Source organism: Pan troglodytes, chromosome 22 (genome assembly GCF_028858775.2).
Source record: "Pan troglodytes isolate AG18354 chromosome 22, NHGRI_mPanTro3-v2.0_pri, whole genome shotgun sequence".
In the NCBI taxonomy this organism is placed as follows: domain Eukaryota; kingdom Metazoa; phylum Chordata; class Mammalia; order Primates; family Hominidae; genus Pan; species Pan troglodytes.
This window is the reverse complement of record NC_072420.2, coordinates 15592094-15616503: the sequence shown is the minus strand read 5'-3', so window position 1 is coordinate 15616503 and position 24410 is coordinate 15592094. Positions and strand designations below refer to the sequence as shown.

General features: G+C 36.2%; 1 protein-coding gene across 4 annotated transcripts in view; it reads left to right on the top strand.

Moving 5' to 3' along the window:
* SAMSN1 (SAM domain, SH3 domain and nuclear localization signals 1) overlaps nt 1-24410 on the top strand; it is a 175264-nt gene that overhangs the window by 100973 nt on the left and 49881 nt on the right. Inside the window, exon 1 of one of the 4 annotated variants that reach the window (XM_514833.6) lies at nt 13109-13313. The exons of the other annotated variants lie outside the window; for them this stretch is intronic. Coding sequence (XP_514833.2) covers nt 13257-13313 — 57 coding nt within the window. The 5' untranslated portion in view covers nt 13109-13256. Of the gene's footprint in view, nt 1-13108; nt 13314-24410 lie in introns of those variants that run through there. 4 annotated transcript variants of the gene reach the window in all.

Genomic DNA, 24410 nt, shown 5'->3' with positions numbered 1-24410 from the left:
TGTAAAGAAAGTTTCTTTTCTTTTTCAAAGGAGAAGTGTTAATTTTCTAACACACTATCTGCACAAAGAGGAGTTGGCAAATTCAAGTCAAGCTCTAATATTCAGAGAATTATAGGGCCAGGATTTTAGTGGAGATGGGACAGACATAATTTCTTTCAGTGGGTGAGGAGATATTTCATTTCAATGAATGCTTTGCAGGAAAACTCGTGGGTTCAGAATTAGAAGTCCTGGAATCAGGAGCTGAGTCGGTAGAAAAGGAAATTCAAATAGTTTTTCATATGCATAAAAATCAGAATACGTACTTCACAGGAAAGCTGTTAGAATAAAATAATTTATCTTAAAAGATGTTGAAGCCATGGGACAGAATGTTATAAAGATCAATAATAGATCATTATCATCATTAGGAAGGTATTTTGACATATCTTATGAATTTCTCCATACAGGAGAAAGTTTTTTTTTTTTGTTGTTGTTGTTGTTTTTGTTTTTGTTTTTTAATTGAGATGGAGTCTCACTCTGTCACCCAGGCTGGCATGCAGTGATGCAATATCAGCTCACTGCAACCTCCATCTCCTGGGTTGAGACAATTCTCCTGCTTCAGCCTCCCGAGAAGCTGGGACTACAGGCATGCATCACCACGCCCGGCTAATTTTTTTGTATTTTTAGTAAAGATGGTGTTTCCCCATGTTGCCCAGGCTGCTCTGGAACTCCTGAGCTCATGTGGATCTACCTGCCTCAGCCTCCCAAAGTGATTGGATTACAGGCGTGAGCCACTGCGCCCAGCTGAAAGTGTTTTTTTTTTTGAATAGTTCGTAGCATGCGTGTTTCCAAATTTTTGCTGGATTTTTTTCTCATGTTGTCTAATTCAACATTTGTTCTACCTGCCATAATCCTTTTGAGTTTTGAGGGGTACGGATTCTGCAATTTTAATCCTGTTACTTGTCAACCCAAGGAGGTGGCCTAAAACGTGCACACCTATACAGTTGAGACGATTCGTTTATTCAACAACCATTTCCTGAGCCCCTGTCTGCCAGGTTCTATGCTAGTGCTAGCGATAGGCCTAATTTCTGCCTTCCAGTAACCAAAATAAACCAACAACAAAACAAATCATCAAAACAGTAAAAACAATCAAGCACCTATATGTGTTTGCTTGGAGAAAGCCCTTTGTGGAGGTGACATGAAGGCTCATGCCATCACTCCTCCAAAGTCCACATGCTCTCATCACACCACAGGACCTCCACGGACAGGTGGCCTGAAGGAAAGCAGGCTTTGATGACAAGGAGCCACCCATGTCAAAAGTAAAGGGAAAAGCACTTCCCGCAGATGGAAGAGCTTGAGCAAAATCCCAGGACAGGTAAGAACTGACTGGTAGTCCAAGTGCAGAGAGATCAGCGTGACCAGATCAGAGAAAGAGAGGAGGAGAATGGCATAGATAGGCAAAGACCAGAGACGTTCCAGCCTTCCTGGTGATGGAAAAGAGTGTGGAGTTTGTGTCAAGTGCATTTGCAAATCCACAGCTAAATGCTAAATCTAAGTGAAAGCAGAAGTGAATTCCCCGTAGAAATTTCCCTTAACTGGTAGCCGGGGATAAATAGCATATTCAAATATCATTAGAGCATGTGACAACAAGAAAACACCAGGTTAAAAGAGCAATGATGTGTGTACAGGCTTTGAAAACAGGGGTTGAACATGTTCCCAGGAACCTGGGTCACACTATGACCACGTCCTAGAAGAAGTATGGGGCGTGAATTCCTAGGAATCTCATGCTTTCTACCTTTGTCCCTGAAGGAGAGAGGATGAAATTAGTATTTGTTAAGACTGTCTCTGTGTTAGGAATTTTATACATTTTGCACAATTTAATCCCAACAATAATCTCATGAGGAAATGTTATTTTCTCCTTTTAATTAATGAGGAAATTTGAGACTTGGAGAGGACAGGTGTCAGGCTCAAGTTCATGTAGCTTGTCTGAACTCAACTCTACATCACTCCTCCAAAGTCCACATGCTCTCTTCACACCACGGGGCCTCCGTGGATGGGTAGAACGAGGTAAAGCAGACCCTTCTGCCAGGCCTGCTCAGCAGAAAACCAATAGTCTGAGTGTTTCACTGCTTGCAGGGGCCACTTCAGGAGGTCAGAATTACATGCTTTTGGAAACATAACAAGAAATCTGATTTCTCTCCAACCAGATATTGGTTTGTAGTTAATCAGTTATTATTATTTTATGATTATTATTATTTTGGTTGGAGAGGGTGTTGCTGGGCACAGATGTTAACTTGGATATTTGGTTTATTGTATACTCAGTTGATAAAACCAGATCTTTCTTTCATTTCTCATAAACGTGGCTGCAAATGTTATGGAAAAGTTTTCTTATTTGAGAAAAAATAGAATTGAGTTGCAGGTAACATGTTTCTAAAATCCTGTCAATGATCACTTGATTTTTGTTTCCTCTTCCCACAAATGACACATGCAGATGCTTTCAATTAGAATGCAGGTAGGCTTCCGAGGCAGCACGCCTCACTGTGGCTTTGCACTTCATGTATAAACCTCACTTTGTGTGTGTTGGGTGGGAGAAGGCAATGTGCATCTATTTACAATATACTCAGTCTCCTAAGAAGCTCTTTTATTACCCTTTATGTTAAAAAGAAAAGGTGGAATTCCATTTAATTGAAACAGCCTAATATGTGGATGTGTATGAACACACGCATGCATATACACATACATATATACCTAAGTATATATGCAGATTTATGTAATATACATAGGAAATTTGATTTTGCTGTGATACACATTTTTACATTAAAAACATCCACCGTAATTATTTTCTATTTATTTGTAATTAAACTGACATGCAATTGGAGTATTTCATCTTATAATTATATTGTTCTCAGAGATGATGGCATGAAGATCATATGAGGCTTTTGATTGTTTTAAGAAGCAGACAGTACACTTACCCTCTCCTATAGCTTTACAACTTTGATGTAGTTTCAAATGATCAGGACTGAAAAATAATCTGGTCACTCTTCAATCTGCTATAAATTTTTCTGATGAGTGAAAATAGAAAGGAAATAGAAATGATCTTGTTCTTCCTGTTTAAGAATAGTGTTTCTGAGGAAAGGAAGCTCATATATATCTCTTCAATGAAATTCTACTAATTGCATTTTTCTTCAGTAGGTAGAGACAGGAAATCATGGTCTATTGATCAGTACAATCTGCTTTCCTCTTTGCTTCTGGGGAATAAAGTATGAATTAAGCAGGCAATTTTAATATTATACACGAGGTGTACTATGTTCAGATAAAAGTTAATAACAAAGCACTTCTGTGCAAAATTTAGATCAATTTGTTCTGTCAGTATTGTAATATGGACAGAATTGCCTTTCTGCCAAATGAGGCACGATTCAGTGGTACTGAATAATATTCTAAGTTTAAAAGTTATTTTGAAGATTTTTAATAAAAACTTGAGCTTCGACTGTGTTATCCTGTTTATAAAGAATGAAAAGGCAAACTCTTCCACAGAATACTGTATTTTTGTGCTTGTGAGAAGAATATGAAAATGTGGAGAGAGCACAATCACTTACATGTAAGAATGGGCTTCAATGGAAAGGCTTCATCTGTGTGTGTTGCTTTCTTCCTACTGTGTCATTCTGCCATGTCCCTATGCCAATCTGAAAACTGTAAGGTAGGGGTGGTATTGACAGGAATCAATACCTGCTATATGTTTCATATAGTTAGGAGCTGAGCAAATAAGATAAATATGTCCAAATGTTTTAAAAGGCAGGGTGAAGGAAGAGACTTGGAGTTAATAAAAATGTGAAGGAATATAGTTGGCAAAACTAGATTTTGTTTAAATAGCTACATACACTTACCAAGAAGATGCAAACCTAAAGAGACAAAGAGATTTGGGAGAAGGATAGAAAGGATGTCAACTAATGTTTTGGATAATAAAAGGTGAATGGAGAGTTGGAGCACGTTGCAATCTCAGAAGTTGTAGACGAGGAGGCTGCAATGAAATGAGTCAGTGTGCATCACAGAGGCCCTGAGAGGCTCAGCCTTTGAAGGCAGCAAGGAAACTACTTTCTTTTCTCCACAGCCCAGCAGGGCATGGAAAGGTTAGTATCTGCAGACCTGAATAGTCTCAAAGAAAAGAACTCCAGAAACTGTCATTTGAGGGTCTTCTGATGAAAAATCTTCCTTGGGGTAGGTGTGGTGATTCATGCTTGTAATCCCAGCACTTTGGGAGGCCAAGCAGGAGAATTTCTTGAGTCCAGGAGTTCAAGACCAGCCTGAGAAGACAGTGAGAACCCATCTCTACAAGAAATAGAAAATAAACCAGACATTATGGTGCATGTCTGTAATCCCAGCTAGTTAGGAGACTGAGGTGAGAGGATTGCTTGAACCTGGGAGTTTAAAGCTGTAGTGAGCCATGATTGTGCCACTGCATTCTAGCCTGGGTGGCAGAGGAAGACTTTGTCTCAAAAAAAAAAAAAAAAAGAAAGAAAAAGAAAACAAAAGACTTACCTGCTACTTGATCACCTGACAAGCCCACCCATTTACATAGAACTTCCAGTCGGGTTTTTTCATACCATGATCTTAGTAATGTATCCAGAGAGCACAATCTCCAGACATATGACAACGGCTTAAATATGAAAGACTGAAATCAAAGCAAACAGAAGAAGTCAGAATAAAACAAGATAATGAAGGGAATAGAAGGAAAATTGTAAAAATGATAATTAATAACTTCAGAAAGATAATGGAATATATTCCAAGTATTTGCTTGTTAATATCTAGTGTTTATTATGTACCAGGCACTTTTCCAACAACACCATAATAGTGTCTCTTTTCATTCTCATAGCAATATCTTTCAAGCATTACTGTCATGTGCACTTTATGGAAAGGCTAAATAACTTGTCAAGGGCACCCAGGTAAATGACAGAGTCAGGATTTGAACCTAGGCAGTGTGGTTAAAGTCCACCCTCATAACCATTACATGTCACTGCCTTTCCAAAACTTAAGAACAGAATGTTATGAAAAGTGAACAATCAGAAAGCATTTCTGCAAATTAAAAATCTAGCTAAAGTAAAATATTTATTGTATTTATTATAGTAATTGGTAGAAAAAGTAATGGAATTTTCCTGGAAAATGAAACGTCAAATAAATGAAATCAGAGAGCAATATAATAAAATGAGAGTATCAATCCAGTATGTTCAACATTGGACTAATCCGTTTCCAGATGGAGAGAACAAAGAGAGATGAAGAACTTATCAAGGGAACATAGGCCTGAAGAGAAGTTTTGAAATAACCCATATCAACACACATAATATGACATTTTAGGATATACCAAAGATTCGAAGAAAATCCAGGGGAAAGAGGCAGAGAAAAAGAAAGAAAAAACAGTCCATACACAACAAAACAGGAATCACAATGGCTTGTGCAGACTTCTCAACACTCTGAAAGCTAGAAGACAAATGGAGAAGCCTTCTAAATATTGAGAAAAAAATGATTTCCAGGCTAGAATTCGATTTCAAGTCAATATAGCATTCAAATGTGAAGGATCTAAAAGGATGTAAGTGCCCTTTTTCTGTTAAGGAGATATGTTTCTGCAAATTAGAGAACAGACAAAAAGAAACATGATGTGAGACTTAGACCAGAGATAATTGGAAGTGATTAAGGAGAAATTCCATTCTATCCTCAATGGAGAACAACTAAACCACATTAGAACACATTAGAACAGAAAACACATCTAAAGTGTTTGAGCATTTGAAATGACAAGTATGATGTTTGAAATTAAATATTTGAAACAAATCACTTGAAATAATTGTCAGAGTATTTATTGGTGAAATATTAACAATATATAGAGAACCAATCATATAAAAAGAAAGACAGTTATTAATTCCAAAAATGGGCAAAAGAGGAACATAAAGCATTAAACAGTATTTAACTCAGCCATGAATAATATTATTTATATCATGATAATGTTAATAATGACTAATGATTTAACAAAATAATTATAAAGGAGTTGGGAAGTAAGAAGAGTACAAAATCCTCAAGGATAAAAAAAGGAATAAATAGATAATGCCTAATGCATAAATCAAGAAAATACTGGTCTATTATCTAGAAAAATAAATCTAACCAACTAGAAACATTTTTTTTTTAAATATTGGAAGGATCAGAAAAAGAGGTGAAATAGGAAGTCTAGGAATACAGAAGGATGGGAGAGGGTGCCTGTGTTTTCTAACTTTTTTAGTGTAAGCATTTTTATATTTGCAAAACTTTAAATGACATTTAGAAATATAGAAAAGAACAATATTGTAGAAATGTGAAGATGATAACCACAATTTGGATTTGATATTGAGGCAAGCAAAAACACAAAATTAAGAGCAAAAGATTGAGGGAATAATAAACGCTCTTTAGAAATAGAAATTGGAGAGCTAAACCTCCAACTCGAGAAAATGGAATGTGCTCATGGTAGTAACTTTACGGATAGATGCCTTATCAAAAACAGGTGACTTAGTCCATTTGGGCTGCTATAATAAAATACCATAAACTTGGGGTAGCTTCCAAACAACAGAAATTCATTTCTCACAGTTTAGAGGCTGGGAAGTCCATGATGAAGACACCAGCAGATTTCTCTTCCGGTGAGGGCCTGTTTCCTGGGTCATAGATGGCACCTTCTTGCTATGTCTTCACATGGTGGAAAAGTGGGAGTGAAGGGATGTCTCTCTAGCCTCTTTTATAAGGGCACTAATGCAATCCATAAAGGCTCTGTCCCCATGACCTAATTCTCCCAAAAGCCCTACCTACTATTACGTTCCACCTTGGGGGTAAGAATTCCAACCTATGAATTTTGGGACCACACAAACATTCAGACCAAGGAACTTCATAGAAAGGAATTTCATAAAGTGTGCATAAGTCTCATTTGTGCTTCTACTCTGATTACCTACACCCATTTTTGTAAGCATAAAATTAGAGACAATGATTATTATCAAGGGTAGAATTGAGGGCCAATAAGTGTCACAACAAGGTAGCTTGGGTTGGAGAGGGGCCTGAAATGCAGATTTGTCCCCATGATACTGAATCTTAATTATAGAAAAGAGTTCTGGATTGGTTGCAGATTTACTGGTTTCAAATTTTTTTACACATGTAATGATTGAACCAACTCTCTTTTCAACCAGAAGCCAGCAACTCAACATTACCCTCCCCCTAGCCCTTAGCATTCCTGACCCGAACAGTCAAATTAATCATTCCCATTTTATGCCAGGTATTTAGGTATGCCAAGACCTATTTATGACATAGAGTGATGGTTATGAGCTGAGGCTTTGGATTGAATCCTGACTCCACCACTTCCTAGCTGTGCAAACTAGACATGTTACCAAACCCCACCGGGAAGCTGAGGATGATAATATTAGTACCAGCTCATGAAGATTTTTGTGAAGATTATATTGAAAATATTTATAAAGCACACAGCATAATTTCTGTTATGTAATAAACACTCAAGATGACAGTCATTATTATTAATATTATTAACTTGGAGAATAATATTACTTCATGAAAATTATAACTTTTAATCATAAATGGATTAAATTTTATCATTATTTGTTATGCCAACCACAATATGGCCCTTATATGACTTTAAAACCACTTAGAAAGGAAATACTTATAATTTATTGAAGTAATCTGAGTAATCTGCATTTATTTTGAATCTTAAACTTTATCAGCCACCCTGATTTTTCCAGTCACTTTGAACTGATACTACTCATTCTTGGTACCCAGTCTTCTCTTACATTCAAACATCTTGTAAGGCATAGATGTAATTTATGAAGTTCTTTGTCTCTTCAAGGCAGTTTTATCCTGTATGATTCTTTAGGTTCACCATTCATCTTAGGTCATTGGTCCCTTCTATTTATCCCAATGATCTGTTTCTTCTATAACCGAGATAACAAGTTAATGTGTTACATTATCTCTTTGGAAATTTAAAATAAGCAGTAATTTTGCCAGGCCAGGCTCTCTAAGAGGCTTCCCAAGATATCCAGAGTATGACTAGCAACTCTAACCTCTCAGAAACATAGTATTTTGAGCACATCAGGGGTAGATCCTTTTCTGGCAATACATTCTAATTAACCACGATGGCAATATTTAAATTTGTAATGAGAAATAGCAATATCAGATTCCAGGTACTTGATGTCCATATGAATGCTGCCTTTGTCTCCTATAGACATATCTACCCAAGGAGCCAAATCATCATTTATGCATAGAGCTTAAAATAAAAACAAAGGAAAATAGTTAAACACATTTTTTTGTTTACTGAAATCCAGCTAAAATTTGCATGATGTGTTCATCTCCATGCAATAGATCATCTTGTCTGGAGAATTAAGATACTCAAAGCTCACTAAGCTCTCTTTTCCTTTAACTCAGCAACTTGAAAGGAACCTTCCAGTATTTGTCTGTGTTACTGTCTTTTTTCTATTTGAGGTAAAATGAATTCAGATTCTCCCTAACCTTCCTAATTATTTAGAAGTTGTTTGGGCATCACCTCATCACTGTTAGTTGAATGTATGGGAACTCAGGCAATGAAACTCAGGCAGGGTCTTATAAGGAGAAGTCAACAGGTGGAATATTAATTTATCATGTAGACTTCAGGTCCGTTTTTAGAAGAAATTAATCCCGGTGATAGATATGCTTGACTTCACGTCTTGTTGGAAACGGCAAACCTCAGTAGCTCCCATCTTCTTGCCACTTCCTGTTAATAGAATCAGAATTTTATCTTCCCCTAATCTCCCCAAAACATGAGCTTGTCACTTCCTGGAGCAGGTCACCAGGAGAAGCAGAAAAGTCACTGCACAGCTTTTCAATTAGTAACACATTAGAAGGGATTTCAAGAGCTGTGTAGGGGCTGGGTCCCTTAGAGAAAGGAATTAGTAAACAGGAACTCCAGACATAGAATGGGTAAATGACTTTAGAGAGTTAGGAAATATAGGAGATTCACAAGGAAGAAACTGTCCCCCCACTTCCTTAACTCCTCCCATAGGCCAGGGGGAATATCCATCCCATCATTTCTCTTAAACTCCCAAATCCAAACAAGGAGGTGTTGAGATGTTTAATCCACCTATGGTAAGAATAAGCTAGATAACTAGAGGAGGGTACAACACCAAGGCCCCTCTATATAGCTTGGCACCAACATCTGAATTATTAAATACAGAATTGCAGAGAACGTCATCAGATGGCAATGTGTACTTATTTCAGGAAACACTGAGAAAGAAAGAGTTTTTTTTTTTGATATTGTAGGATCTCCACTTCCATGAAACCCCAAACAGGTAGGAACACAATATCCCCACTCAACTTCTTTGAATAAAATTCTCTTCCCTGTACTATAGAAAGAAGTCTACTCTGAGGGGGCCAAAAAGAAGAGAGGAATTATCAAGGTTAAGTTACTTTTATGATTGACTCCTTTTCTTAATCATAGATGAGTAAATTCTGCAGGTTTGAATGGAATACAGTTCTTTTTTCTATAAAATGATTATTCTTACATTAAATCTTAATTTCAGAGTTGGGTTCTGTGATGACAACCTTATTTTGCTTATTTTCAAATTCTTGAAATTGGTCTCTCTGTTTTCCTCCTGTAACAAAACACTTGAGGTATAGTCAGGAGTATTTTCGGTTAGAGTTAATAAAATATCCCTTGGTCGTGGTTGACCCAGCAATACACAGAGGCATGCATAAGATTGTGCCCAACCAACTCTTCATGTTAGAGAAGTTTTAACTATTAGAGCAATGCAGAGAATCTACTTTCATTCTAAAAGATTTGATTTTAAAACCCTTCATCCATTGAACAAGTGTACATGTCCTAAAATAAAATGTAGAGTAGGATTAATCCAAACTACTATCTAATTGTATTCTTCAACCTGATGGCAGAAGGCAGAGAGATGTAGATGGAGATCCTCAATGTCTCAGAATCGAGGACATCACTTTGAATGTCCCATGATCTCTAATTTCCTTCTATCTATGCTTCGAATTTTGTGATTTGTGTTTTAGCAATACACTAAGTAAATATTTGTTGGATTGCTGAAGCAATCCTTTTATGGCTCACCTTACTTTCCCGAAAAATACACCTCAATCTTTGTCATTTGACTGCAATTTCTTCAAAATTTTTGCTCATGATTCATGACACAGAGATAGTACACAAAGTTCCATTCTGTCTGGGATGTAAGACCATTAAGGTATTGTAAAGCACCAAGACTGTGCTTTTGCAATTTCCCTATTTCAGAATACATGTTAAGCAACAGGGTTGCTAGTGGTTTAATCATGGTCAGTAGTGAGGTGTGCTCTGTACTGACTCTCTGCTTCATTCTTGTTCTGTCCATCTGTGACTTTTAAGCTTGCTGGGTCACTCTGTGTCACTCACTAAATATCTCGGTGTCCTCCAAATACCATAAAATAGTAGATAATTGATAAAAACATTTGTCACCTTGTCACTTGATCTTTCTGGGGATCAAGAAGTTTAACATAGTTAGATAATGAATGGAACCTCAAATGTCATATCTGTCTTTTAAGCCCCAGAAAACATTTTTCTTGAGTGAAAGAAAGATTGGAAAATTCCTTTTCCACCTGTACTTGAAGGAAAATATTTATTTTGTTTACATTTTAAATATTTCTTGTAATGTTAAAGATGGCGAAGTGCCTAGAGATCCATAAATGGATATATATATTTTGTTTGCTTGAGTATAACACTTTTAAAAACTGCATCTAGTCCAGATATGGGTCTCATAAATGTGAGTGTTCTCTATTCTTTAGCACTGTATTATAGAAACATTGGAGAAATATAACCTATAGCAAGCACCACCTCAAACTGAAACTTCATGCCTTTTTAGAGTTCACAAACATTTTTTGACATAAAACATTACTGAAATGATGAATCATCTAATAAGTATGTCCTTTATTGATATTTCATTTTACTATCAACAAAACTCTACCATGTACTAAGTGCAAGCATTATCATTGCCATTTTATTACTGATTGAACTCCATAATTAAATTTTTATTCACAGATGAAGAAAAGAGGGTGTCGAGGGTGCAAATGGTTCACTTAAAAACGTATTTTTATGACTTTCAATTTCTTAAGAGATGAAGCAAAAGATCTGCCTAGCCAACTTTCTTAACCCAAGCCCAAACTGAAAGTTTAAAAGATGTATTTCTGGGGAATTACCCCACCTCAACATTCTCAGGTTTTCCAGTGTTCTCTGTCTGTGTCAGTATTTTGAAAACACTAACTCAATAATTCTCAAAAATAACAGTCTGCTTTTATTATCTGGTAATAAAATAATAGGCATATTAACCATAATCTTGAAAAGTATATTCTTTCAATTCTGTTATAGAACAAAAACAGGTTGTTTTTAGCTAGTCAAGAGGTTTGAAATATTGTCAAATTGCACATAATAGACAATCAATTTAATATTTATTAAATAAATTAGTGAAATTTGAATCTCATTTGTTAAATGAATTAGTAAAATTTGGGCCTTGGGGTGGAGCTTAGAAGTGTGAGGGAAGTTTGAGAAATAGAGTCAGTTGATTTGTCACGTGGAAAAGCTGCTGATTAAGAATATGGCACTACACTTTTCAATTCAGAGGATTTATAAACAGAAATCTAGGTTTATTTTCTTTTTTTTTTTTTTTTTTTTTTTTTTTTTTTTGAGACGGAGTCTCGCTCTGTCGCCCAGGCTGGAGTGCAGTGGCGCGATCTTGGCTCACTGCAAGCTCCGCCTCCCGGGTTCACGCCATTCTCCTGCCTCAGCCTCCCGAGTAGCTGGGACTACAGGCGCCCGCTACCACGCCCGGCTAATTTTTTGTATTTTTAGTAGAGACGGGGTTTCACCGTGTTAGCCAGGACGGTCTCGATCTCCTGACCTCGTGATCCGCCCGCCTCGGCCTCCCAAAGTGCTGGGATTACAGGCGTGAGCCACCGCGCCCGGCCGGTTTATTTTCTTAATCTAGGTTGCTCAAATGGAACCAGAGTTTCATATATTTTGCAAGTCTCCCTTTGGTAAATCCCCATTTAACAATAAAGCTTGAACTTCTTGCTTTTACTTCTGGGTATTTTGCTTTTTTCATTATCATAAACATTTTTAAACCATGGGGAAACTCTTAATAAGTCATATTAGCTCTACCAGGACTATTAAATAGAGGTTCTGGGTGTTTTATTTGAAGAAACCGTTGATCCATTGGCTCATCACCAGGGCAGCAATTATCAGTATATGGCATCGTTTGTAGCACAAAGACATATGGTTAACTGGGGGTTCTGTTTAATTGATCTCTTTGTTAACCAGGACTTTATAACATCTTAATACATTAGAAAAGTAACATATGATAAACATTTACTTTTAGTCATGTTCCCATTTATATTTAGAATGGGTCTAATCCATATTTTAAAATATATGCATACATGCTTTAAGTAGGATTAGTATTATTTAAGTTCTAACTTATTTTATCTTCTAACATTGTTTATTTATTTTATCTTCTAAATGTGTTTATTTAGAAATATACCATGCCTGTAATCCTAGCACTTTCGGAGGCTGAGGCGGGCAGATCACGAGGTCAGGAGATCGAGACCATCTTGGCTAACATGGTGAAACCCCATCTCTACAAAAATACAAAAAATTAGCCAGGCATGGTGGCACACACCTGTAATTTCAGCTACTTGTGAGGCTGAGGCAGGAGAGTCACTTGAACCCAGGAGGTGGAGGTTGCAGTGAGCCGAGATCATGCCACTGCACTCTAGCCTGGGTGACAGAGTGAGATTCTGTATCAAAAAAAGAAAAAATATATACAAAATTGACTACCTTGAGTATTCTTTTTTTTTTTTTAAATAATAGAAAGCCAACATCTCAAGTTTTATTTCAGTTATTGGCTCTGATTTTTTCTTTTTTCTACCCATGGAATGCATTGTAGATTTTTACTTTTATAGAAACCAAGAAAATGAATTTTGTTTTGAAATCCTTATGGCTCTCATAACTGCAGGCATGTCTAAATATGAGATTTGGAACATACCTCATAGAAAATAGCAAGACAATAAAGAGTTACCAAAGAATTACTGTAAGAAAAAAAAAATTACCCATGTAAATGTTGAAGTCATATCCTGACCGAAGGAGGAAGTGGCAGGTCCCTGGGCTCAACCTTATCTGATGCTGTACATTAGACAGCACACTGCTGATTGTTTTCAGTTGTTTCTGTAACAGCAGAAAGTGCACTCACTAGGAGTAGTCAGAATTCAAAATGCTCAAGAGAAAGCCATCCAATGTTTCAGAGAAGGAGAAACATCAAAAACCAAAGGTAAGGTAATTTCATACATAGTTAAATAAAATCCAACTATTTAATAGAAAATAAACACATATGTGTGTTTGAACACATACAATGTTCTCATCTGTCAGTCATAAGTCAAACATAGGGTTTAATGCCTCATGGCAAATACGGAAAAATTAAATTGCAAAGTTAGATTTTAAATCACACCTAGCAATTATTGTCTCTGTAATTTTGTCTTATGGTGCATATTGGAACATTTACATCTGTAAGTGAAGTTTGAGTTCAGTTCAACTTCAAGAAAATCAATTTAGTGGTCTCTGAGTGTTTGTTATTATAAAATCTTCTTGCATGTTTTTAATGACTATGAGATTGTCAACGTCTGTTGAACAGTCTACTGAATGAATTTTATCTCTTAAGAAATTAGCTCTTCAAAATAGAGTTATAAGAAGGTTGTAAAATGGAAATGTTATGGTTAAATATAAGACTTTTCTCATTTTTGAATGTTAAATTATGATAGCTTGTTGTAAAGATGTGTATTTGCTATTCTCTCGAACTAATGTTATTACTACACAAAAAATCGGGCTGTGTTTTGAGACGCATCAAAACACCATAAACTGGTAGACTTGACAAATTGGTAATATGTGGAATGGTACTCTGTTCTTTGTCTTGGCAATAAGTGCTACTTAAAAAAAAAAAAGTATAACATGGGATAAAGTTCAAATTCTATTGAAGAACTCTAGATTTATTAATAACGTAAAACAACTATTTACAAAGTACCAATGTCAGAAAATTTCTCCAATACTTGTACATTTCTTTTCTCAGGTAAATACAATTTTTAGTCTCTTTCTGAGATAAACAATAGCTGAGTCCAGATTATTTTTAAGGATTGATTTATTGTCTATCAGTCTTTATATGTTAGGCACCCATTTTCAGAGAAAGAGATTGGTTTATTTCATTTGTTATGACCTTTTGAATTGATGAGACATTGAACAATGGTCAATATTTTGAAACTCTTTGGAAGTTACCATCCAAGTTTTTCTGAAGGAAACCAAAAATAAATGATTTCCTATCTTTGGAAACTGAGAATAAATGATTTTGAATATTAATTCTTTCTGACACACATACATAATAATGGGCAGACAAGCATCTTTAGTTTAAAATGTAGCTAGATAACGTATCATGATTTCTTTTTCGCTAATATAAGAATAACTCAAAGTAACATTTTCCAAATAATACAGAACAGTTTTTAAAAGCATGGCTTGTGCTTCCATTTAAGATTAATTTTATACGATATTTACTTGATTAAGTACAACAAATAGTTAACAACAGTAGGTTTAGGGAAGATCATAAAAGTCAATATGGAGAATGATATACCTCAAAGTATTTAAAATCTAAAGAGAGAGTATTTAATAAAGCCTGTATTTTATAGTGAGTTAGAGTCATATTTATGACATTAAACTATTGTCAAAATGATACTTTACTCCATTATTATCATTTGGCTTAAGAGCAGTAACTATTATAATACACCTGGAATATTGTTAATCTTGACTTCCTTATTCATAAAATAAAAAAAATTTGAAAAAATATACATCTTTGAACAAAACATATCACAGAAAATGGTCACATTGGAAACGCTAAGTTTTGTTGTGAATGAATTCTTATTTTCATTAGACAGATGGTTTCATTCTGCATGAATTTAAAGAGATGTGAATATAGAGGCACAGGCATGTTTTTCATACATTCAGTTGGATTATTTCCTTTTAACATGGAAGTGATACTTTTCCATTTGTAATTATGTCTTAAAATAACTCTTCTTTCCTCATAATTCACATTTATTTTGGTGGCTAATTTTCTTTGCATATTATATGAATAAAGAGCAGTATCTGGCCAGGTGCATGGGCTCACACCTGTAATTCCAGCACTTTGCAGGGCCGAGGCGGGTGAATCACTTGAGTTCAGGAGTTCTAGCCCAGTCTGGGCAATGTGGCAAAACCCCATCTCTACAAAAAATTCAAAAATTACCTGGGCATGGTGGCACGTGCATGTAGTACCAGCTATTCAGGAGGCTGAGGCAGGAAGATTGCTTGAGACCAGGAGATTGAAGGCTACAGTGGGCCGTGTTCGTGCCACTGCACTCCAGCCTGGGCAACAGAGCAAGACCCTTTCTCAAAAAGAAAAAAAATTGGCAGAGGTGGATGCTGTGATAATCCCTACAAATAAAAGGCTCATAGAAAAAGGAGTGCAAATCCTTTCATTTACTGAAACGAAATTGTGTCTAGAAAGGGTCTATGTTTAGAAACAGAACCATCAAGAAATTGGTCTGAAATATAGGGAATCACTGTCTTCACTGATTAACTACATACCAGATATTAGTTTACAAAATTTCCTAACCCAGAAACATAAACTCTTCGTACTATACTCTCAGAATTTGTGAAAGGGATTTTCTTGTTTTTGTGGGTTTTTTTAAAATTGTAAATCCTATAGTAGGGTAAAAACTGACAATATAAAAAATGAAGAAAATATTTAATCATTTAGCTTTTGTTAACTGTCATTGGTTCTATTTCAAGTGACCTATTGGACAATTCAAACGTGATGCATATTATAACTAATGTTACCTCAACTAAAAATGATCAAACTTTCCAATTGAAAGCTAATGGAGAAAGATTTTGTTATTAGTATTTTCAAATAGGTCTTACAGTTATGAGACGGTTCAAAACATTCATTTATATAATATGTAGCAATAGATTTTCAGTCCTATATCAAAAATAATTTATTATTTTCTTATATTCCTAAAACTTATCGATAAACATGTTCATGAATTTAAAAAGAGTAAATCCAAATACATGTTAAAATACAGTTTTACCATGTGTAGTGTTATCATTAGTGTACCCTCTTTTTCATCCTTTATTTCTCTCTTTCTCTATTTTTAGTATAGGTTCTCTCCTTTGAATAGCTCATAATTAAGAGCAGCATTCAAATTTATTGTAAGACATTTACAGTATAGGCTGAGAGGCAGAGACCAGAGATATTCTATAACAGAAACTGGTAAATTCTTGCAAAATTATTACAAAAGAAACCCATTGCATGTACTGGAATGTTAATAACTTCTAAGGGCTTTAATGTGTGTCTCAGAACTCTCTACTGTATACAGATAAATTCCAAATTAAAAAAGAAATAGGAGAATAATAGTTAAGTATTCTGTACTTAGGTTAGTTAAAAATAGGCTTGCTTAACATACATGCAAGGTACTGTTATCTTATTCTTGAATTTTGCTTTTACCTTGGAAACAGAGTCTTGCTCTGTCACCCAGGCTGGAGTTGATGTGGTGCAATCACATAACCCTAACCCTAACCCTAACCTCCTGGGTGGACTCAAACTACCTCCCATCTCAGCCTCCTGAGTAGCTGGGACCACAGGCACCATGCCACCAGCCCAGCTAATTTTTAATTTTTTATAGAGATGAGGTCTCCTTATGTTGCTCAGACTGGTCTCAATCTCCTATGTTCAACTGATCTTCCCATCTCAAACCACCTCAGCCTTCCAAAGTGCTGGGATTACAGGCATGAGCAACCACAACTGGCTGTTTTACCTTCTTACTACTAGTGCCCATTACTGATAGTGATTTTAAAAACTTTTAAGCATATACAGTATTCAGATTTGATGAGATGTTATTGCATTACACTCTATAAATGCTTAAATTATAGAACATAACAATTTTCCTTGTCTGTTTTTCCAACTAAAATATTTTATTTTTCTATATTTATCATTGGTTTATTTTCATGTCAGTTGCTGTGCTTACAGCTTTTTGTACACTAATTTATTTAATATTTGTAACAACTGTGAGAGAATGACTCTTATTTAGCCTCATACGTAAAGAGCCTAAGGCATAAGGAAGGTCAATTACCTTGAAGAAGACACAGAGTTAGATGAAAAATGAAACTGACATGAAATATGTTAATTTCCAATACTTCTGTTCTTAATATACTGCCTTTATAAGCAACAGGACTGTAGATATTATTTCTGTTTCCACCTGAATTGCCAGCTAAAGTTTATGGAGATCAGGGAAACCACGTCTGTAAGAGCGTCTGTAAGTTTAGAAATCGTCATTCCTGTCTCTGACTATGCAGGAAGTTCATCAAAGAAATCTCTCTAGGCGTCCACACACATGTCAACACCTACAATTGTAAGAAAACTTTCTTTCTTTTCCGTTCGTTCCTTCTTTCTCCTTCCTTCCTTCCTTTTTTTTTTTTTTCAGGGCCTCACTCTGTTACCCAGGCTTGAGTGCAGGCACAATCACCACTCACTGCAGCGTCAGCATGCCTGAGCTTATGTGACTCTCCTGCCTCAGCCTCCCGAGTCGCTGGAATCACAGTCCTGCACCACCATGCACAGCTAGTATTTATATGTTTTGTAGACATGGGGGTTTTGCTAGATTGTCCAGGCTAAGAACTTTCTTAATATTCAAATATTTTAAAAAATGACCTAATATTGAAGTAAGCACCACATATCTTCCCTCTGCAGCTAGCATAATACTTTCAACGTAGTAGACTCTCAATAGATATTTGTAAAGTGAATGAAGTTTCTTCAGTCTACTCTAGGGGTGTCTAATCTTTTGGCCTTCCTGGGCCACACTAGAAGAAGAAGAATTTTCTTGGACCACATATAAAATACATTAACACTAAGTATAATTTATGAGCTAAAAACAAACAAACAAACAAAGAAAAAATCACAAACAAATCTCATAATATTTTAAGAAAGTTTATGAATTTGTGTCGGGCCACATTCAAAGCCATCATGGGCTACAGGGTAATACACCCTTGGTCTACTACATACAGCCTGGTTCAAGTATGGATACTCACTCAAGCTATGTACTTTTTTTTTTTTTTTTTTACAGGATTTTGTTTGTTTTATCTTTCTTTGTTTCTTTCTTTATTTTTCCATTATTATACTTTAAGTTCTAGGGTACATGTGCAGGTTTGTTACATATGTATACATGTGCCATGTTGGTGAGCTGCAACCATTAACTCGTCATTTACATTAGGTATTTCTCTTAATGCTATCCCTCCCCGCTCCCCCAACCCCACAACAGGCCCTGGTGTGTGATGTTCCCTGCCCTGTGTCCAGATGTTCCCATTGTTCAGTTCCCACCGATGAGTGAGAACATGCGGTGTTTGGTTTTCCGTCCTTGCAATAGTTTGCTCAGAATGATGGTTTCCAGCTTCATCCATGTCCCTACAAAGGACATGAACTCATCATTTTTTATGGCTGCATGGTATTCCATGGTGTATGTGCCACATTTTCTTAATCCAGTCTATCACTGATGGACATTTGGGTTGGTTCCAAGTCTTTGCTATTGTGAATAATGCCGCAATAAACATACATGTGCATGTGTCTTTATAGTAGCATGATTTATAATCCTTTGGGTATATACCCAGCAATGGGATGGCTGGCTCAAATGGAATTTCTAGTTCTAGATCCTTGAGGAATCGACACATAGTCTTCCACAATGGTTGAACTAGTTTACAGTCCCACCAACAGTGTAAATGTGTTCCTATTTCTCCACATCCTCTCCAGCACCTGTTGTTTCCTGACTTTTTAATGATCACCATTCTAACTGGTGTGAGATGGTATCTCATTGTGGTTTTGATTTGCATTTCTCTGATGGCCAGTGATGATGAGCATTTTTTATGTGTCTTTTGGCTGCATAAATGTCTTCTTTTGAGAAGTGTCCTTTGCCCACTTTTTGATGGGGTTGTTTTTTTTTTCTTGTAAATTTGTTGGAGTTCACTGTAGATTCTGGATATTAGCGCTTTGTCAGATGAGTAGATTGCAAAAATGTTCTCCCATTCTGTAGGTTGCCTGTTCATTCTGATGGTAGTTTCTTTTGCTGTGCAGAAGCTCTTTAGTTCAATTAGATCCCATTTGTCAATTTTGGCTTTTGTTGCCATTGCTTTTGGTGTTTTAGACATGAAGTCCTTGCCCATGCCTATGTCCTGAATGGTGTTGCCTAGGTTTTCTTCTAGGATTTTTATGGTTTTAGGTCTAACATGTAAGTCTTTAATCCATCTTGAAGTAATTTTTGTATAAGGTGTAAGGAAGGGATCCAGTTTCAGCTTTCTACATATGGCTAACCAGTTTTCCCAGCACCATTTATTAAATAGGGAATCCTTTCCCCATTGCTTGTTTTCTCAGGTTTGTCAAAGATCAGATAGTTGTAGATATGTGGCATTATTTCTGAGGGCTCTGTTCTGTTCCATTGGTCTATATCTCTGTTTTGGTACCAGTACCGTGCTGTTTTGTTACTGTAGTCTTGTAGTGTAGTTTGAAGTCAGGTAGCGTGATGCCTCCAGCTTTGTTCTTCTGGCTTAAGATTGACTTGGCGATGCGGGCTCTTTTTTGGTTGCATATGAACTTCAAAGTAGTTTTTTCCAATTCTGTGGAGTAAGTCATTGGTAGCTTGATGGGGATGGCATTGAATCTATAAATTACCTTGGGCAGTGTGGCCATTTTCACGATATTGATTCTTCCCACCCATGAGCATGGAATGTTCTTCCATTTGTTTGTATCTTCTTTTATTTCATTGAGCAGTGGTTTGTAGTTCTCCTTGAAGAGGTCCTTCACATCCCTTTAAGTTGGATTCCTAGGTATTTTATTCTCTTTGAAGCAATTGTGAATGGGAGTTCAATCATGATTTGGCTCTCTGTTTGTCTGTTATTGGTGTGTAAGAATGCTTGTGATTTTCGCACATTGATTTTGTATCCTGAGACTTTACTGAAGTTGCCTATCAGCTTAAGGAGATTTTGGGCTGAGATAATGGGGTTTTCTAGATATACAATCATGTCATCTGCAAACAGAGGCAATTTGACTTCCTCTTTTCTTAATTGAATACCCTTTATTTCTTTCTCCTGCCTGATTGCGCTGGCCAGAACTTCCAACACTATGTTGAATAGGAGTGGTGAGAGAGGGCATCCCTGTCTTATTGTTTCTTTGTAGCAAGTCTGTTAATATGTGTGTAAAAATGTTTGTGTGTAAGTACAACTGTAACTCATTTTAAGCTTTATGTTAAGAACTCTAATATACCCAATGTTATGAAAGAATCCCATTGTTACCTAAAGGTAGACCTTGGTCCAGGTTAAAGAATATGGAAGAAATTTTGAAAATAGAAAGACATGGATCCCACAAATTAAAGTTAGTGACTGTAATTAGAACATCTTGGCCTTTACTTGAGAGGGATTAATGATCCGTGTTAATAAATTTTAGCAGGTTTTTCTTTGAGTAAAGGAGATTCAAGTACCATTGTTATTTTTGAGGGAAACGTTAGAATAATGACAGTTCTGGAAATAGCCTTTTTTTAAACCATTTTTTTAATCTAAAGTGCATACTAAATGAGACACCATTAGTGTCACAGATGCTAATTTTCACTAGCAATGACTGAAGTGGCATTCTTTCCCATTTGCATTTGATCCTAGTAATGATGAGAGGTGATGAGTTGATTATGAGCTGTTTTCACTGCACTGCCTGCTGTGCAAATTTATGCTCCTAGACAAGGATGACACATAGTTGTACCATTAAAGAGCTTTCTTCACTGTTTTTTTGTATCAAGACTGCTAGGATACATTTTTAACTCTTATCTAACCAGATATAAGAAAGAGAATAAGTATTTATATGCACTGGTGCTTACTTGAGGCCAGGTACTTGTCCAAGGTGCTCATGTCCATTATTATGTTTAATCTTCTCAAAACCCCAGGAGGTAGACATTATTTTTATCTCCAATTTACAAAGAAGAAAAAAGCCCTGTAGATGCAAAAATTTTCCACAAGTTAAAAGATTTGGGATTTATGGCACAGTTTTTCTGCTTCTAAGCCTGTGTCTCTCTCCTCCTACTCTCTATTACTTCTTCATCTGGGGTACAATTTTTGTTGAATGTTTGCCTTTTCAAACAGAGTTTTCTGGAATAAAATACGTGATATAAAATGTAGGTAATATGTTAGATTTACTCTTTTCCCCTTTAAAAAACGGTGGCTATAAGTAAATATTTATTTTAACTTCTAGTTATTACCTCCGTCCGCTCCAAAAATAAAACAAAACAAAAAACCAGATATCTCAAAAGGTTGTCTTCATTTTTGTGTTTAGGTAGCATTTATAGCATTTTAAAAAGTATTTTTGATAAACTATAATGCAAACATAAAACCAAATAAGACAAGTCAGGAGAAAATGAAGTCTAGAACATGTTAAAATGTATCTCAAGGTTCATCAAGGCTGACTTGAATCTAAGAACTTGCTACTCACTGTGGTCCTATAGAGCAACAGCATGGGCATTCCAGGAGCTTGTTAGCCATGTGCATTTTCCAGTCTCCCCCAGGCCTACGAAATGAAAACATACATTTTAACAAGATACTCAGCAGTTCTGTGAGCACTTTATAATTTGGAAATGATGCTCTAGGTCGATGGTTTTTGGAGCCTAGGCCGAATATTTGAATCACTAAAGAGCTTTAAAAAAAAAAACTGATGATTGGGTTCCATCCCCAAATATTCTTATTTACCTAATATAAAATGTGACTGGACATCAAGAATTTTTAAAGTTTTCCAACCTGGCAGCACTTTTTTCTACTTTTCAAAAGACTTAAAAGTTAATTCACTAATCCATGCATTCATTCATTCATTCATTTATCCTTCAATGCAACAAATGTCTATTAAATGCTTATTATGGACAATACACTGGCGATACCAAGGTGAACAAAAGATACCATATTTACTGGAGATGACAGACAATAAATAGGATAAATAAGTAATATATACAGTATGCTAGATAATGATAGGTGCCAAGAAGAAAAAAAAATTAACAGAAAAGAAGGATTTGAAATATGAAGAACTAGAGAAGCCTTGGTGAGAATGGGACATTGGAAAAAGGACCGGAAGAAAGTGAAGGAGCTGGTCTTGGGATTGGTGAAGGAAACTGTACTCTGGGCAGAGGGAAGAGCAAGTGCAAAGGCCTTGAAATGGGACTGTCTCTGGTGTGTTTGAGAAGCAGTGGGGCAGAGTACATAGCGGGAAGAGCAGCCGCAAAGAGCTGGATCACTGAAGGCGTTCTAGGCCATTAAAATAATTTTAGCTAGTGTTGAAAGATGTTTGAGAAGTGACAGAATCTGGCCTACAGTTTAGTGGGTTTATTTTGGCTTTTGTGTTTCAAATATACTGAAGGGAGTGAGACCAGTTAACAGACTATTGCAGAAACCAGGCAAGGGATAACTGTGGTTCAGACAAAGGAACGGCCCAGTTGACTTGGGTGTTGAGAAGACTCTAAATTTGGGATATATTTGTACTTACTTTATCCATTTGGATATTTATAGGTAACTTACTACATGCTGTCTAAAGATGGCAGACAGAAAGTTTCCACTGTCCTGTCCCATTCTTGCTTCCAGTTGGTGCTTGCATGCCAAGGAGAAATGGCCTCATTCCATTGTTTACAGTCACCAGAAATTCACCCCTAAATTGATGTCTCACTTTCCAAAGGCTTCTTCTTCTTTCTTAAACATATAATTTTCCATTGGATTTTATTTTAATTCGTAGTGCACCTTTTAAATAATTTTTAGCCTTGACCACTTCTCTCCAAACAAAGCACTAATACATTTTAGCTTTTCCATTTTACAGAATATGAATCTGTAATCAAGTTTTATCCCAAGCAGGTAGCAAAATGTTTGGGGCCAAATGTATTAGGTATACTTGAAAAGTGTTCAGATAATATTCAGAAAGATCAGATGAATAGCTAGAGAAATGACAGAAGTGTAGCCTCCCCTTTGTTTGGAAATTTGGATATTGTATTTTATAGGAAGCTTTATAAGGTCACTACCTTGACTACCAAGATGCTGGATTTGTTAAAAATCAATTTAATCAGACCCTTATCTCTTTAGTCTTTCTTTGCCTTGCTTTGGAGATAAATAGTTTCAAAATCCCTGAAAACTGTGTTTTTTTTGTTTTTTTTTGTTTGTTTGTTTTTACAATAATGGAATCAAGTCCATGCTTTACATATCCGTTTCCAAATTTATCATTACCAAACTGATCCATTTCTCCTCCTTTCTAGTGTTAAAGATTTCGATGAACTTTCAGAAACAAGGCATTCATATTAGCTTCTTAGTAGAAAACAAAAATGTCCTCCATTAAGAATTGATTAATAATAGCAGAAGATTTTAAACTATCTCTGTTGGTAGATGAAGTGATTCTTGCATAGATAGAGAGAGCCATTTGTCACCACAGCTGGCTAAGTCCCCCTCCTTCCTTCACTTAGTCTGTATTAGTTTGCTAGAGCTGCCATAACAAAATATCAGAGTCTGAGTAGTTTTAACAACAGGAATCCACTTTCTCACACTTCTGGAGGTTGGAAACCCAAGATCAAGGTGCTGGCAAGGTGGGTTTCACAGAGAGCTTTCAAGGAAGGATCTGTTCTGGGCCTTTCTTTTTGACATGTAGATGGCTGCCCTTTTATTGCCTCTTCATCTGTGTCTGTGTGCTCCTGATCTCTCTCTCTGTGTGTCCAAACATCATCTTATAAGGACACCAGTAGGAATGGATTAGGTCCTACCCTAATGGTCACATTTTTTACTTGATTTTCTCTTTAAAGGCTTTATATCCAAATACAGTCATGGTCTGAGGTACAAGGTGTTAGGGCTTCAAACATACGAATTTGTGGGAGTCAATTCAGCTCATAACATAGTCCGTGAGCTTGTACTAATTGGAAGTGAGGATTAGGTTTTTAGTTGTTTCCTTCCTTCCAATTACTCTAGATCTTTCTCCACTTCCAGTTGACCAATCCCTTCAGGCTGCCAGCCCCACATTTGACTTGACTGCCTTTACCTACACTCTCCAGTCTTTGTTATTCTTTCCTTCCTCACATCCAAATGTAACTCCGCCACAACCCACTAGACCTCTATTAGGAATCATTTGAAAACTAAAAAGTAAAACATCTGTTTGACCCCCTTGACCCATGCTTTCTGGCTGCATATTAAAAAAAAATAGCAAAAACCGTGATTACTTTTGCACCAACCTAATATTAAAATCATCTGGGGTGTTTTATAAAAATACCTATGTCTGGGCCCTAATACCAGATCTTCTGGTTTGGTTGGTAGACTG